This window comes from Carassius auratus, chromosome 29, assembly GCF_003368295.1.
Source record: "Carassius auratus strain Wakin chromosome 29, ASM336829v1, whole genome shotgun sequence".
NCBI classification, from domain to species: Eukaryota; Metazoa; Chordata; class Actinopteri; order Cypriniformes; family Cyprinidae; genus Carassius; species Carassius auratus.
In genome coordinates this window covers 9,242,197-9,258,769 of record NC_039271.1, presented here as the reverse complement: position 1 = coordinate 9,258,769, position 16,573 = coordinate 9,242,197, and the positions used below count along the sequence as shown (strand labels likewise).

Below are 16,573 nucleotides of genomic sequence, written 5' to 3'. Positions count from 1 at the left end.
TCAACTGCGGATAAGATGGAGAGTCGACAAACTTTGAATGGCATAGACGTGAAACTCTCAAAAATTATGTTTTTAATGGCATCTGTGGCTCCATGAGGAATGTTTGATATCCATAGAACATTTCCAAGCCACAAACATTCTTTATAGTGTAAAAAGGTTCTTAATATTTTTGTTCTTCACACTAAGAAAAAGTTCAAGAACTGTGCACTGAAGTGAACAAAGCTTTGCTGTGAAAATTGTTGCACAAACTTGTCAACGCTGGCAATTTGGTTTATATTTCCTCATGGAAATTACACTTTATAGCCAATAAATTTCAATTTTCCCCCATTTTTTCCCCAATTGGATATAGATTTTTTAAATGCTTCTTTTTAGCAATCATGTTCACATCTAGACAGTAAAATATTTGAAAATTAAGCATAATAGAGAAATTTATATTTTTAGATTTAGATTTTTCCATGAGCTCTTGTGATTTTAATTATGAAAAAAAAATAGAATTGCTTTCAAATATTTAAATATATAATTCGTAATTAAATTCAATATTATTTTAAACTTTAATGCATATATAATATGCGTGTGTGTAATATATATACTACAGTCTGTTAGTAATAGGCTATATGTAATATATATGACTTTAACGTTCCCAGAAATCACACTTTTGAAATCTGTAGGACTTTTAGGACTGAAAGCAGAAAATCCTTCTTTTAAGAATATGTGTGAAGGCTTTATCAGAATAAATATATATTTTACGAGCTTGAATAGTTTCAACATTTACCCATAGGTTGCAGACCAGCAGGCCGAGTCAGCCTCCACCCAAAAGGCAGAGAAGCAAGTGTCCAGAATGGTTATTGTGATGGTTGGCTCTTATATAGTTTGCTATGGCCCTATTCTAGGTTATTGCTTATTCTGATGATGCAAACAAGTATTACCATCTGGTGGCCATCCCTGCTTTGTTCTCAAAGAGCTCCTGAATGTACAACCCCACAATCTACACCTTCTTGAACAAACAGGTGAGCTGGAAAACACATATGCTCTGAATAACAACACTACACATGAAGACAGACACTAATATTGTGTTCCAGTTCAATGCCTGCATCATGAAGACTGAATTTGGCATGAAGACTGATGAGGGCTCAGAGGTTTCCAGGTTACCTGGACCAGTTTATTTTGTAATCTTCCCCAGTTGTTCAAATTCTGCACCTTTACTTCTTGTCAAGGTTCCGAGGGAGTCCCTTTGTCCCAAAGATACGGTCCGCTGGATGGCCAAACTGGAGGGCGATATCCTACCATCCTTTCTTTGCAAGAACTGGTAAACCTTCCAACACTATGATTTAATTTTTTTGTAATGAAAAACACTAGAGTAAAAATTAAATTAAACAAATAAAATCAATAAAAATGAGACGTCCTCTCATGTGAATGGAAATTCCTGATTTGGTTTATAAAATGCTCTTTGACTACATTTTCAGTAGTAGCACAATAATAAACTAAGCAACCTAAAAGCCCATACCAATCAAAATGGCTTGTTTCGACAAAACAGCACAGCATAACTAAGCGGTTTACTCTCCTCTTCTCTAAAGAATTTACTAAAGACCAGTTTTCTGGCTGGATTAGCCAAGATATACAAGATCACAAGTCCATCTGCTTGTTTCCAGATGAGGATACATTCACTAGAAGTATGATGGTAACAAATCATGAGCGACAGCTTTTGTCAAATCACTGGCTTCATGATGCTGGATCTGAGATATCTGTATTTATATTATCTCCGTACATGTTTTGTTGTAATTAGACATACAGTGTGCATGAATTTGTACATGTGCCCGGATTTTAGAATGAATAAAGATTTATATTGTTTGATGCATTTTTTCTTCTACCTGTTCATTTCTGTTAATAAGCCAAAATAGCTTTTATCCAATCTGTGGGAAGATTAACATTGTTTCATCATTAAATGCTAAATAGTCAGTAAATGAAAAGTCGGGTGATAAATTCTAAACTTTTAACTAAAATTAAAACTAAAAACATTAAAAAATACATTTTATTTTACTTGAAATAAAATAAACCAGAGAAAAATATTTTTTTCAGTTTATTGCCAAGGCATTAAGTACTAAAATATCTAAAGCTGAAACAAAACATATATATACATATTTGACTAATAAAAACGAATGAAAAATTCTGAAAACATTTAATAAAATTTCTAGAACTTTAATTCAAATTAAAAGTGGAAAATATAAAAATTTCATTGAAATCAAAATATTAATAAAAATTGTGATAGTATATCAATTACACTAAACATTGATAAAGGCTTGTCCAGGATGATAGATTTAAACATTATACATATTACATTTAAATTATATTTACTCTATTAACTTTCAACAAGTAAGTAGAACAGTTACAGTACATAAGCAAAAATAAACTTTTTATCTGGGATAAAACCAAACCAAACAAATTGTTATTGTAAAATACTGACATGAAAATAATTTCAATTTCAGTCATAATTTTATTGACAATTTGTTGTTTTCAAGATACAATCTGTAGGTGCTGAAATGGCACCACTTGAAGAAGGTCACCTGAAGCCCCTGGGTGCCAAAACATTTTATAAAGAAAAACTAAAATGCATTCAAAAGACTAATGGACCACAAAGTACATTCTTCTGTTTGCAACATCAAACTTCACATAACTGATAGTGTGTTTCAAATAATGAAGCTATAAGCAACAAACAATTCAGCGACATGTACGATTGGACCCTACAAACCTAAACGATTTAAGGTTTTAGCCAAATAGCCCTAACCTAAAGATCCATATCAAATAGAACATTCAGTGAAAGGCACAATGAGAGTGTGTCTATTAAAGTTCAAAATCAAGGAGTCTTTAAGAAAACAAACATCTTATCAAAAAAAAAAAATAATTCATGGATGCGTGACTGAATAAAACATGTTTTTTTTTTGTTCTAAATAAATACTGAAAGAAAAAAAGGATATTGCCTTGAGAGGTTCATGACCTATGGCTCTAAAATCAAAGCTTGTGCCAAGACAATTACACACAGTGTGAGTTTATAATATGTTTATATGTATAAAACTATATACATATTCACATATACATGTGTGAATATATACATGCATTTTATACCTACTTGTATAATCCCTCGGAAGAAGCCAATCTGAGAGTTTTCTGTATCTACAGTATTCCCAATGAGCAGGACTGTGAACAACTGATCATAGATCAGAAGCAACAGGTATACAACTGCCTTGAATCTAGCTCTGAATAAACCTCGTCACAAAACAAATATACACAGTTAGTGAAATGATAGTAATGCTGTACATGGACCACGATTCCAAAGACGGATCAAACAAACACTGCTAACACACTTTACAGTAAAAATAAAATTAAGTCATGAATGTATTTTCGTGTGAAAAAAGGGAAAACAATCTATCAAGTGAACTAAATCTCAGGATTAGTGTTGTATTATGATGGAGCAATATCAAATAAATTATATTCTTTTACCAAAACAGGTTAAAAAGTAATTATCTATTATACTAGAAAAAAAGAATTAAAACTCATCGTGTCGAACTAAAGCCTCGCCAAAGTCAGTCGCTTGACTTCCCACAAACAAATCGTACTTGTTGAGTATTTCCTCTTTGGTGAGTTTGCCATCCTGAAAGACAGTATGACAGACTCAGTTGAAATGATTTCAGTTACAACTTACGAAAAGCTGGCAAAATACGTTTTTTTTTTAAGGTCGGCTCACCTTGTTTGTGTCGGACTCGTACACCAGATGCTTGGCTTCAGCTTCTGCGTGATCGTAGTCGGCCGGCAGGATCCAGTCCATGGTCTCCTCTTTGTCCATCTTCCCATCCTTGTTCTTGTCTCTAAACTCTGAAAACTGCTCGCGCTCTGTTGCCACCCATTCTGGCTCGTCCATTTCATCCTCGTGGTTGTACATGTCGCCTGATGTTCAAGAAAATTCAATTGATTTTAAGCTATACTGACAAATGGACATTTTTATGCAACACGCATCGACTTTTTAAAAGATCACTCACTCACCAATATACTCCTCCAGGTCAATAAAGCCATCACCATTCTTATCAATGTCCTCCATAGTTTCCTAATGATAAAGAAAAAGATTAGTGACTGGTTACAGTAAAGACAGACAAAGGCTAGTAACTATAAACAATCCAGTTAATGTCCTTCATATATTTTCCTGATCTTATGAAGCAAAAAGCATCAATGCACATTATGAAGGAAATCTTACTTTATCATTAATTTTCATTTGACATCACCATTCTCAATGGATTAAATCATGCCTCATCCAACATTTGATTTTAACACCATTATGCGCTGCCATTCAAATGTAATGGGTCAGTAAGATTCTTTTTTTTTGCATAGAATTAAAGCTTTTTTTCTGAAAAGCTGCATTTATTTGATTAAAAGAGAAAGTAAAGACATTTCTATTGTTATAAAAGATAAGTGTTTCAAATAAATGCAGTGTGTTCTGATCTTCCCATTTATTAAAGAGGTCTGAAAATTTTTAATGTTAAGAAATGTTACTTGAGCACCAAATCAGCACATCTGAATGATTTCCGAAGAATCATGTGACACAGAAGCCAGGAGTAATAGATTTTGGAAATTCAGCTTTACCAGGAATAAATTCATTTTAAATTGTAATAGTATTACAGAATATTGCTGTTTTTAAAGTATTTTTGATCAAATAAATGCTGACTAGGTGAGCATAAAAGACTTTAGACATGAGTTTACAAAAGTTAAACGGGATACAAAGAGGCTTCACATTAACTTGCATGCCAGTAATAACATTAACCGACATGCCAGTAATAACACACCCACCAACACAACAATGTCCTTCATATGCTCATACTCCTCAGGATGGAGGAAAGCAGTGAACTCCTCTTTGTCAGCGATGTGGTCTCCATTTCCATCAGCCATTTTGAAGCGCCGTTCATCTCTAGCCATCATCTGCTTGTAGTTGTAGCCATCATCAGACTCAGGATCATCTATAAAAACACAGAGAGAACAAACGATTATTAAAATACTTATTGTAATTCTGCTTGGACATGTTAGTGACATTACACAATTCACCTTTACATTTTTTAAGGGGTACACACAAAAATGATAATTCCATCATTATCTGCTTCACATTCATTCTTCTATGGAACATATTTTGAAGAAAAAGTGTTTTTGTTCATAAAATCAAAGTCACTGGCCCCATTGACTTTCATTATATAGACAAAAATAAGAATACATATTCATAAATTCATACAGATGTGGGAAGACATGGGTGTGCCCAAATGTTGACAGAAATGTATTTTTTGGTTGATCAATTCTTTAAGCTTGCTTATGAAAACAGACCGCAATTTTACCAAGGTAGGTGCCATAAGTGACATTCTTGTACTCGTCCCAGGAGATCATGCCATCATTATTCATGTCAAAATCCTTCCACTGTCTTTCTACGTTGTCGTAGATGTACTTCTTCTGGGCCTTTTTGATCCATGCTTTCAGCTCTGCCTCTGTGACGAAGCCATCCTCGTCTGCATCGATCTTATCCACAATTTTACTGAAAGGCAGCACACACACACACACACAAAAAAAGAGCAAAAACAAAGATATAAATTAAATATATAAGTGTGTCTTCTCTTAACCATTTATTTTATATTGAAACTACTAATTCTCAATGAAAATCAATGATTTGCGGTCATCTTGTTGCTGCGAGTCACTATTAAATTCCCCATTACACTCAGCACAATCTTTACCCGAGCCTGTTCTTGCTCTCCTCTGGGGTCAGGTCATCAAACGTCTTGGCTTCCCCCTCTCCGAGGAAAGCATCATGGTCATAGTCGAAGTTTGTGCCATCGTCATGCTCCTTGCTGCTCAGTGGTGCTTCATGCTGGACACGGTCCTTCTTCTCTGTGGGTTTGCTGGTGGCGTAGACCACGCACAGAGCAAAGCACATCAACAGAGGTCTAATCTCCATCTTCACAACTCTGGTGAAAGAGAGCGCCAATATTAACATATATACATATATACATCCCGAATCCCTTTTAAACTCAAATAAATACTGATCACAGGTATTTTAAATGCAGCGATGTTTGACAATCCAGTGTGCAAACAAAATTTTATATGTTAACAGGGTCTGTTTGAATCAGTGTATGTAAACACTGTATGTTTGACTAAGAAGTGTGACGTACACTACATTCAAAAGGTAGTCTCTCATGTTCACCAACTCACCAAGGCTGCATCTATCGGAACAAAAACTCCAAAATAGCAGCCATTACTTCAGTATTCAGTGTCATGTGACCCTTCAGAACTGACTCTAATATGCTGATTTGCTGCTCAAGAAATATTTCATATTATCGTCACCATTGTTGGGAACAGCTGTGCTATGGAGCCAGAAGTGTCTCAATAAAGATAAATGCACACACTACAGTCACATATGCACACATAGGATTCATACATGCACACACATGATTCACACATGCACACACATGATTCATAAATACAGACACAGGATACACAAATGTGCTACTCAATATTGTTTGTGGAAAGCAAAATCCACTACTGATGCTGAATCCGAAAAAAGAACAAGAAAAAAACTGTTATTTGAAATTGAGACCTTCTGCAACATTATAAATGTCTTTACTGTCACTTTTGGGGGGGGGGCAAATGATTAACACCAAACGTGTTTGAACGGCAGTGTAATTGTGTGTAACAGGGGAAAAAGTACAATCCAGATTGGCAAAATATGAGGCAGAATCTCTGACAGGAATCACCGTCGACATGAACAAAAATGTGTTTCCAGAAAATGGGAAAAAATTTAAAAGGGAAATTAAAAAAAAAGGTGAAAATTAAAAGGGCTCAAGTCCCACCAACAAAATTAGCGGGCACACACAAACTTTTAAACTCAATTATAGATTAGTCACACCAGAAATAAAATCACGAGAATTTTATAAACAGCTTCATTAGGAAATACCTGGCAATATGAGGGCAATGGCAAGATGATGTTCTTGCCTTTCAAAGTAAACAACTCTTTACTAGTGGTTTACCAAAGATTTAAGAGAGATATGATCATGATAATCTTGAGCAGCACAACCCAAGCAAAAAAAAAAAAAAAAAGATTACCTGTAGCACATTTAAAATATAATGGTCACCTTTCACTTTTAGTGCAATAAAAGTGAATGGTGACTAGGGATGTCAGTCTTCTAACCTTTTTTTGGTTTTCCACAGATGAAAGAAATCATAGACATTTATATCAACATTGGGGAAGGCAAATGATAACAAAATTTTTGTATTTTTAAGATGTACGATTGTATTATTTTAAGAACCAACGTTAACTTAACCCTTTTTTTCGGGTTCAATACTAACTGTCCCTTAAAGTGCGTCGGCATTACAACGAACACGGTCAGTCAATGCAGTGGTCACATCACATTACTAAAGACAGCGTATAAAAACGTGTAAGTTATAAAACACAAACATACCTAGATTTAATAAAAGGCCGAGAGTCCCAGATATAACACCGCGTCTTTGGTTTACTCGTCTGCACACGCCTGGTGCCACACCGTTTTTCGGACTGGGGTAACGCAGCAATCCAATCACAGCCCAAACATTGGAGTCCATCCACTGCCATTGGGCCACTTCAGCACAACGAACCCCGGATGTAATTATAACCGTTGTTTAAAAACGCGCGACTCACCGCACTCTCTTTTGATTGGCTACAGTGAATCGGAAAACCAATCAGCGCCGAGGTTTCAACATCGGTTGATTCATTGCTCAAAATCACTGCGCATCTATTAGATTTAACGTTACGTCTTGCCACGTCCCCAAATTTGAGAGACCGGCAAATTCTTGCGGAAAGGTGCCGCTATCCTGGTACTGAACATTATTTGAAAAAGTGATTGAATTTTAATGGTTGGATTACCTAAATTCAAGTAATGCAAGGTTTAGACTTTTGATGACATTCACGCTACTTGTAATTTAAAGTTACTAGCTAGTCAGACTATACATTTAAGTAGTATTGATGGCGAAATTATATGTATTTGTGTTTATTATGGGGTATTTAATTACTACCATCTGCTGTTTAACGTTAAACAACAATAATCAGTATAAGCTACAAGCAAACAACAACAACAACAAAAAAAAACATATGTAACTTAATTATAAACTATTCTAATAAATGTATAGACTAAACTAAATGCAGCATTAATGACACTTTTATTGCAGAAAACATGATTGGTACTACAAACTACCATTTAAATTTATTCCCAGATGACATAGACATTAGGTTTACAGTTATAAAATCTGCATTCATAAATGTAAAATCAGCATAGGAAAACAAGCTTTTGTGGAATCTGAAACAAAATACCCAAATATAATGTTTGTCAGATGAGCTGAATGATACATCCGACAAAGGCAACAATATCACTTAGAATCTGAGAGAAATGGCATGACCTACATTTGTTTCTTTAGAATTTAAACAAAGAGCACGTTATGTAAGGTATATAGCAATGTCAGCTCATTTTGTATACATTTTAAGTTTTTTTTTTCATGTTTCCTCCAGTTTAATTTATTTAAATTGTTCTGGAAAGAAATCAAATCTGACCAATGAGAGTAGGCTATCCTAATAAATTTTACTGCTACTACTACTACTACTACTACTACTACTACTACTACACACACACAGTGGAAATCGTCATAACAAATCGGCTTACAACAGTGCGCATGCGCGTAACCTGGGACGCTGCAGCCTCACCAAGGTAACGGCAAAGCCTGTAACCGAATCTAATCTTTCTCCACCAAGCGTGAGACAAAAACACTTCTTTTGTTCACGGACCTGTCTGTGCACTAGTAACCACTGGCTCAGAATGCCTGTACGTTTTAAGGTAAGTTAATTAATTTATCAGCATCCACTGGAAACTGTTTATAACGTGACACAGATAGACCAGATTGAAGGTGCACGCGCTCGTGTGACGTCATTTGTTTTAACGAAAGCGAGCGCGCGCTGCAGGCTGCAGAAATGCTTTCAGTTTTGAGATTTATTTCGGTTGTTTACATTTAGGCAACTAAACATACATTAACACGAATCCGTGTAATGTATTTTTTAAGCTTTACTGACAGCAAATAGAAACTATATGATTTTATTAAGAAGCGTCTTAAACGGTAAACCCTTTAAAAGTCCAAGTAAATTACTTCCTGTTATCTTGAAGAAGTTTGTGCGCGGATAAAAAGGCATCAAGATTATCAAATTGTCACTAAGAGCTAGTTATTAAACAGGGCTTTTCTAATAAATCCCAGAAATATCATTTCTCAGACCTCTCATTTGAATATGCAGATCTTCTAAAATACCAAATGCAAAGTGTGCTTTACTTATGCTATAAAGTGTCCTTGTTTTCTGTGTGTTTTAATTCTAATAGGGTATCAGCGAGTATCGAAATAAATACAAGGGTCGAACAACACGATCCAGAAGTGATTCTCCACATCGCAGGATGAGACTGGCAGGACTGCGCTCTGACCAGTCAAGTATGTACAGGATAGATGGATGGATAGATAGTATCAAATGACTGATAGATATTGGCAGATGATAGTATAGTCAGAGAGATAGCTAGATGTGTTGCTAGATGTGTCCTGCTAAAATTAAAAAGATTATCATGCAATAACTATAAATAAAATTTAATTGACTGATCTTCTTGCTTTAAAGGAATAACTCAGGAACCACAATTCATATCCAAAAGGAAAGTGCCATTTTATCCACCTCAGATATCCAGTTCTTTCCAATGGGAAGGGCACCATCCATCTCCACAGCGTCAGGAGAAGAGGCCTGTCAATCCTCCAGCTGTTACACCTGTGCTCAGACTCAGAGCCTCTAGTGCAGAAAGATTAGTGACCCCTCTTGCCCCAAGAGACCCCGTGCCACCAGAGGGCACCGCTGCACCATCCCAACAACTACAGGCAGCTCAGACATCCACCCCTGCAGCAGACCAGCAACAACAGAATGGAGTGAGTCTGGTTATTAGTGAGTGTGTAAAAAAACTTTAAATAACAATAATGCAAAATGGTAACAGATTTAAGGAGGCCCATTATAGTTCTGTTCATATGTAGTCCTTTCAATAAACAGAACATCTGACTAGAGTATGTGGACAAGCATGTTTTTCCCCTACTGTGGTTTTTCCTCACTGTTTCTTTGATATATTATCACGAAATATAAGGTTTCTATACCTCAATTAATTTTACGTGATGAGAAAATCTTTCTTATAAACATTTTAAAATTTGTCCAAATCATTTATTACGCCATAATTAGTGTATAACAATGAATATTGTATTATTAGTTATTAATACCATCATTACTGCAGTTACAGTTATGCAGAGTTTGTGTTTTCTATTAGATTAACCATGTGCTACGGAAAAGAGCGGGACTTAGAGTGGAGCGACAGAGGAATGGCCGTTTGAGCTCTGAGTACCAGAGACAGTTCATGTGGAAGACGCCTGTGGCCGATTCGCCCCTTCTAGCTGCACATGAGGTACTTTGTTGCATTTTTATGAGCATTATCATAATTCAAAATCATTTTTAACATGACCCATTGGTTTGCATCCAGTCCTTTATTATATTTCCTGGTCAGATTATCTGTCATATTGGGCACAGCACTTTTTGTCACTTGATGTGTTCCTTATTTTTATAGAAATTAGTTCTAAAATATTGTTTAATTGAATGCCAATAAAAAAAAAAATCCTTATCCACTAGATGGTAGTATAGAGTTTTTCATGTCAGCAAATGCATGATTACTTATAATATATATATATATATATATATATATATATATATTAAATTGAATTGCTTATTGAATTTTTTCTTTATTATTGAACTAATGATAATTACAGAGAGCAACAACACTATCTTTCTCAATGGTATCTTGTTATCAGAATGCCTTCGTCAGGTTTATTTTTTGTGTTTTGGATTATTTCACATCTGTTTAGATGTTTTACAGTAACAACAGAGCCATCCCCCCCTTCAAATCAAACCCAGTAATTATGGAGAGTGAGTACAAGAGAAGTTTCAAAGGATCACCTCCTTCCAGACCACCACGCTTGAGGCGAGATGTTGAACAATATGAGGTCCCACAGCTTGATGCAGAGAACACAACCCCAGAGAAGGTACACTGAAATATCTACATTCAGCTTTGTCATATACGTCAATGGACACAGACTTTCCAAATACCACTGCATAACTATGGAGCTGGATAAACCAGTTTCACTAACCTTTTAGTTCCTCGTAATTTTTTTTATACATTCTTTATGCATAGTCGTCATTGCATAGTAAGGAGGTATACATTTTTGAAATTGTTTGCACCTTTGACGTGGTTTGTCATGGGCTTTTGCCTAAATGCCCATCATGCCAGAGTAAGGGGAAGAAGAAGAGGAAGAAGAAGAAGAAGGAGCGACAACAGAGCAGGAAGTCAAGCCCCAAAGAGGAAGTCACCCATCAACAGCAACAGGAAGTGAGGTCACCCTGTGACCTGAGAGACCCTTCACCCAAAGTTATGAGGTGACTGTAGTTATTTTTTGTACAGGACTAGAAGGAAGGCCTGTTTCACACATTTTGCTTAGCAGCACATAAGCACCACATATTTATTCTGACAGGTTAAATTTTAAAATCTTCAATATGTCAAATAGATATTTTTTTTTTCACAAATTCCACAAAAGTATTGAGGGATTACAAACGTATAAAATGTTAACTGAAAAACTCCAAAGTATTACTGCTTAGGTGAGACTTGGATTAATGCAGCGACGCACAGCGAGTCTTCAATAAAAAGGAACTGTCTTGTATGAAAGATATCCCAACGTCCCATGGTCTTTGCTTTTGAGTTTCCAACAGTATTTACCATGTCCCTTCTTGTTCCCCTGACAGGAAGATGAAAACTGAGTACGAATCCAACTTTCGTTCTCCCCTCCAGTATAGTTACAGAGATGGAGCATGGGTGAAGATCAAAACGGCAAAGGACGAGGTGAGTTTCTCGAAAATAAATAAATTAATTAATAAAAATCTATGGGAAAAGTCCACAGAAAATAGCATTTTATTCTCATTGGCATAACAAAATGGTAAATGCAAAAAAAAAAAAAAAAAAAAAAGAATAAAATAATGATTTTAAAGAATATCCATTAATCCAGTAAAAAAATATAAATAATATAAATGGATGAATTTAACTGTTTTTGATCTTCCCATGCAATATCCTTTGATTCTGATATGGCATAAAAATATATTTAAAAAAAAAAAGGAATTGAATGAATATCAAATACTGAATCAAAGTAATATTTCATCCGGAAATGTAAATGAACAAATTACATACACTACATTTAACAAGACTGGAGATTGCGTGAATGTCCAATATATTTTAAAGATAATTTATATATATTTTCATTTACGTATTATTAGACCTTCAATTAAATAACATTCAATTAATATGCAAAAGGGGTGACTTAAAAGACAGCAAATAATAAAAGACCATAGATAATGAATGCTTAATTGTGACACCACATAACATTGTGCGTTAAAGTGGAATAGATGTTAGGAAACTGAAAGGCAGCTTCTCTAATTACTGGTCTGTATTGTTAATCTTGCAGGGGTGTGAAGGTTTTCACGAGTGGTATCATGAGGTAACCATTCCTCCTGTTGCATCCATCCTCTCACTGCTGCTGCTGTCTTAAAACAGACCTTCAGTTGCTTTTGTGTGTGTCTGTCCTGTGCTGCATCACAAAATGTACTCTATGACATCATTCAAAGTTAGACTGCATGGTATCATCTCATGTGGACCTATTCTTGAAGAAGTGTCTGTGTGTGTTCAATCTGTGTGCATGTGGTGGATCATTCGGTAAGATGTTATCTGTCAGCATACATGGAACTGAAGTTGACATGAAGATGTCTGTGGTTTTGTTGGTTTTTTTTTTTTTTGCTTTCGGCTGTCTGGTAATCCTGTATTGACTTTTGGCTCACTCACTGATTATATACAAGCATAGATAAATGTTTAAGTAGAGCTTAGAATTAAAAGTAAAAAAAAAAAAACACGCCTAATTTTACATTTACCCACTTAGCAGAGGTTATTTTTTCATCAGTGACAAATATACTATCTTATTTGAGGAGCCAATAATTAAGAGAAATACACAGCTAGAATACAAATGAAATAAAAGATTGATAGGATTAATATTTGTAGTATTACATAACTGACTAATTAGCTCTTATTTAAGATCTTAGTTAGCTCTCATCATTTTTTCCACAATTTGTATGTGTCACAATGTAGCCTACATTTGGTTCCTTTGCTGCTTAATAAATAATTTGACCTGATTTCTTTGATTTTACTTGGTCAGCATCTGTCATGACAATACATTTAGTGCTCAGCTCTTTATTTTAATGTGTAAGTGCTTAATATTTGTTGGTTAGACTGAAAACCTTATGGTTTAGAGCCTTCAAAGCAGTTTTTGTTACATGCTGACCCTGTAAGAACAAAGTAAGTTTTGTAAGACATAAGTACTTCATTTTAGGTTATGGTGTCAAGTGTGCTTTGCTGCATCTCCAGCAAAACCCTGTATGGGACAGGAGTGTTTTACTGAGTCAGCTCTTTAGGAGCGGAGCATGGCTGCCTTCACATTTACCCTAATTCTACACAGGTTTCAAAGCGGATGTGACAATATTGCATAATGTGAATTTATGCTGATTCAATAACAAATTTTTATTAACCATGTTTAAGTACAATATCAGGGCTCATCAATAAATTCTACCACCAAAAAAATGTATATAAAATATTTTTTTAACAAAATAATTTTGTATTTTATGTTTCTTTACAAAGGAAGTGAAAAGTTTTTTTTTTAATTATTATTATATTTTTTTTTATCTAACTAAAATATGATTTTTAATAGGGATGCACGATAATATCGGCACAATATCGGTATCGGCCGATAAAAGCTTAAAATGACCATTATCGGTATCGGCCGATATGAATATTTCTGCCGATGAGTCAAACCGATATTCTCCAAGTGAAATAATTGACCTGTTTTTCAGATGTGAATGTCTGTCTACATTTGTAAAATAATAAATTTATGGTAGAATCAGTACAGAAGAGATACATGGATCTCTCTTCAGTAAAATTAAAGTTTAAATATATCAGTATATATTTGTATATATATCGATATCGGTATCGGCATCGGCCAAAATTATTTTGAAAATATCGGCATATCGAATATCGGCCAAAATCCAATATCGTGCATCCCTAATTTTTAACCCATTCCGTCAACCAGCCCATAATGTCACTTGGTCAGTAGAGCATCCTTAATACTTATCGTTGAGCCCTGAAAAGTGTTTTTTTCCATGCTTCCAATAAATTATCAATCTTCCTGCCTAACATATTATCTTCAGTCGAATCCTATTTTTTCCAGGCTCTGATTTATTATTTACATCTCTACTGTTTTTCCTCAGGTTCAGGAGCTACGTGAGAAGGCTGAGGCTTACAGGAAAAGGGCCAGGGGAACTCATTTTTCTCGGCAGCACCTAAATCAGATCCTGTCAGAACACAACTGGATGTGGGAGCCATCCAGTGGCACCTCATTGTCATCCTCCATTGAATCTGAGGCCTGCAGAAACACTAGTAGCAGCCCTATCATCGAGGCTCTGGACCTGGCCAGGTCAGCAGAGCTTGAACATCAAAATTCGTCCAATTCAGTTCAAAGTTTACAGCAAATCCTGAACTTGGCTCTTTAGGGTTGGAAGGGTTGGAAGCTCTCCTGGAGAGATTGGTCTTCATGAAGACCCCACCCTCCCTGTGCAGAGGAAGTTGGCCTGGGATGAAGAAGAAGGACTTGGAGAGAGGGATGAGTCTGAGGTTTCACAGGAGGGAGAAAAAAATGAGGGGAATCCAAAGGATGAACATGGGGACATGAGGGAGAGAAATGAATTGTATGTGCTTTTTGTTCCTCTGAAATGTGACCTCAGCTGTTTTTGAGAAAAGAGATCCTGCCAACAGTAGAACCAACATGATGCTCTCAGTGTTGGGCAAAAGTCAGAATTGAAGAACTGGTTTCTGTTCTATTCGTTGGAATTTGAATTGAGTTGGCTGCGAGTTGAATTGACATTTGAAACGAACATAGTCACACAAATATAAACCATTTAAATTGTTAATTTGATATATTATATCTATTTTCCCTCATATATATATATATATATATATATATATATATATATATAAAAACATGCATAAGGATAGGGATTCACACAAAAATAAAATGTATTATTAAGACATATTTAGATATTTTACATTTATTTCTATATTTATTTGAAATTCAAGAATATTATTGGAATTTGAATGATTGAAAGTCCAGCATGCTTGGAATCAGTACTACCGTGTCCAGGCACAATATAACAAAGATGACTCTTATGTGCAAAAATGTTTCTGCCCATACTATGACAGTTTTCCATTCACTCACTTCACATATCTTTTCTAGGTTGCAAGTGTTGGAAACTGAGTCATCATCAGAGGTGGACGGGTCTGGAGGTTCCATTGACAGAGGCAGATTGCCAACTCCCAAACTCAGGACCATGCAGACTGTACAAAGAACACATCACGATCGGACCACTCCAGCCACTGGTATCAAACCTATTAGACGTCACTTTCAAAATATATATTTTTTTTTAGTTTAAATTGGATTTAACAGACAGGTTTTCTGGGTGGATGGTACATCCGTTTGTCACCTTGAACCTATACTTCTGCAATCTCACACAACAGTTTCACTATGAATGAAGGGTTTGCAGTCAGAACAACTGACTTCAAGCCTCTTGTTTATTAGAAAAAGCTTGCTATCGAATCATTAATTGCATAGAATTTATAATATTTATTATATGATATTTATTATATTTTATTTTAATATTATTTATAATTTCCAATAGGAGGAGCTTTGCTGGTCTCTCCTCCGAAGATCAAGCATTCCTCCAGGAGAGTAAGGAGGAGTGAGCCACCTTTAGGAAAACCTTACTCTCCTTACAAACATATAGACGGCTCTCCACAGAGGCCACACAGTAAGGTACATGATTCCTAGGTCAAGTGTGCAGTATTATGTCATACAATATGTCTTCAGATTTCAAATTCTATTGTATTACAAAGGCTGAGAGTGGAAGCTTGCCACATTCCTCGCCAGCCGCTGGCCTGACCACTGTAGATCCACTTCCCATGCGTGAAGAGGCCTGCTCTGAGGAGGAGGCGGCAGACTACTCCGCCAGTCCAAAACAACCCAAGCCATTGCAAAAACAACAGACCAGCCACCGTCACAAAGCTGCTGGCCCTCCACCTGCCAACAGAATCCAGGGCACAATGAGAAACGCCGAATTTCAGCATAATGGTATGGTTCCTTATAGCATCCACTGATGTAGATCTAGTTGCAGCCATGGGAATTTTATTAGGAAAGCCCAACCAGTCACAGCTTTTTTGAATTTACTCTGAGCCTTAGTAAGCTGTAAAGGCATTTATGCACTTTAGAAGGAGATATTTTATTTTGCGCTACAAAAATATCGCTTTATTTGAGTGTGCGATCAACGATCCAT

At 35.7% G+C, this 16,573-nt stretch overlaps 2 protein-coding genes across 3 annotated transcripts in view; one reads left to right on the top strand and one right to left on the bottom strand.

Moving 5' to 3' along the window:
• Window positions 1-2,471: 2,471 nt before the first annotated feature.
• Window positions 2,472-7,611, bottom strand: LOC113048006 (calumenin-A). The gene is made up of 7 exons (XM_026209497.1): window positions 7,479-7,611; window positions 5,757-5,987; window positions 5,367-5,560; window positions 4,834-5,000; window positions 4,036-4,096; window positions 3,740-3,939; window positions 2,472-3,646 (listed from the first exon to the last, which is right to left on the bottom strand). Exons 2-7 carry the CDS (start codon window positions 5,975-5,977, stop codon window positions 3,542-3,544), a joined length of 948 nt encoding a protein of 315 aa, XP_026065282.1. The 5' UTR covers window positions 5,978-5,987; window positions 7,479-7,611; the 3' UTR covers window positions 2,472-3,541.
• Window positions 7,612-8,227: 616 nt separating this feature from the next.
• The window catches only part of LOC113048005 (nuclear protein MDM1), a 10,612-nt gene continuing 2,266 nt past the window's right edge, over window positions 8,228-16,573 (top strand). Inside the window, exons 1-13 of one of the 2 annotated variants that reach the window (XM_026209495.1) lie at window positions 8,228-8,879; window positions 9,411-9,516; window positions 9,695-9,993; window positions 10,380-10,514; window positions 10,969-11,145; window positions 11,391-11,536; window positions 11,900-11,996; window positions 12,613-12,645; window positions 14,459-14,664; window positions 14,741-14,935; window positions 15,481-15,623; window positions 15,923-16,056; window positions 16,137-16,371. In XM_026209495.1, coding sequence (XP_026065280.1) covers window positions 8,862-8,879; window positions 9,411-9,516; window positions 9,695-9,993; window positions 10,380-10,514; window positions 10,969-11,145; window positions 11,391-11,536; window positions 11,900-11,996; window positions 12,613-12,645; window positions 14,459-14,664; window positions 14,741-14,935; window positions 15,481-15,623; window positions 15,923-16,056; window positions 16,137-16,371 — 1,924 coding nt within the window. In that variant the 5' untranslated portion in view covers window positions 8,228-8,861. The remainder of the gene's footprint in view (window positions 8,880-9,410; window positions 9,517-9,694; window positions 9,994-10,379; window positions 10,515-10,968; window positions 11,146-11,390; window positions 11,537-11,899; window positions 11,997-12,612; window positions 12,646-14,458; window positions 14,665-14,740; window positions 14,936-15,480; window positions 15,624-15,922; window positions 16,057-16,136; window positions 16,372-16,573) is intronic. The other variant, XM_026209496.1, reaches the window with a different exon arrangement.

What these genes read in the sequence shown, in the direction of transcription:
- LOC113048006 (XM_026209497.1), bottom strand. Translation starts at nt 5,977, where the DNA reads ATGGAGATTAGACCTCTGTTGATGTGCTTTGCTCTGTGCGTGGTCTAC. An exon ending in CACTTATGGCACCTACCTTG is followed by an intron (nt 5,001 to 5,366) that starts GTAAAATTGCGG and finishes GTGTTTTTATAG; the next exon opens with ATGATCCTGAGTCTGATGAT. An exon ending in ACGAGTCCGACACAAACAAG is followed by an intron (nt 3,647 to 3,739) that starts GTGAGCCGACCT and finishes ACTGTCTTTCAG; the next exon opens with GATGGCAAACTCACCAAAGA.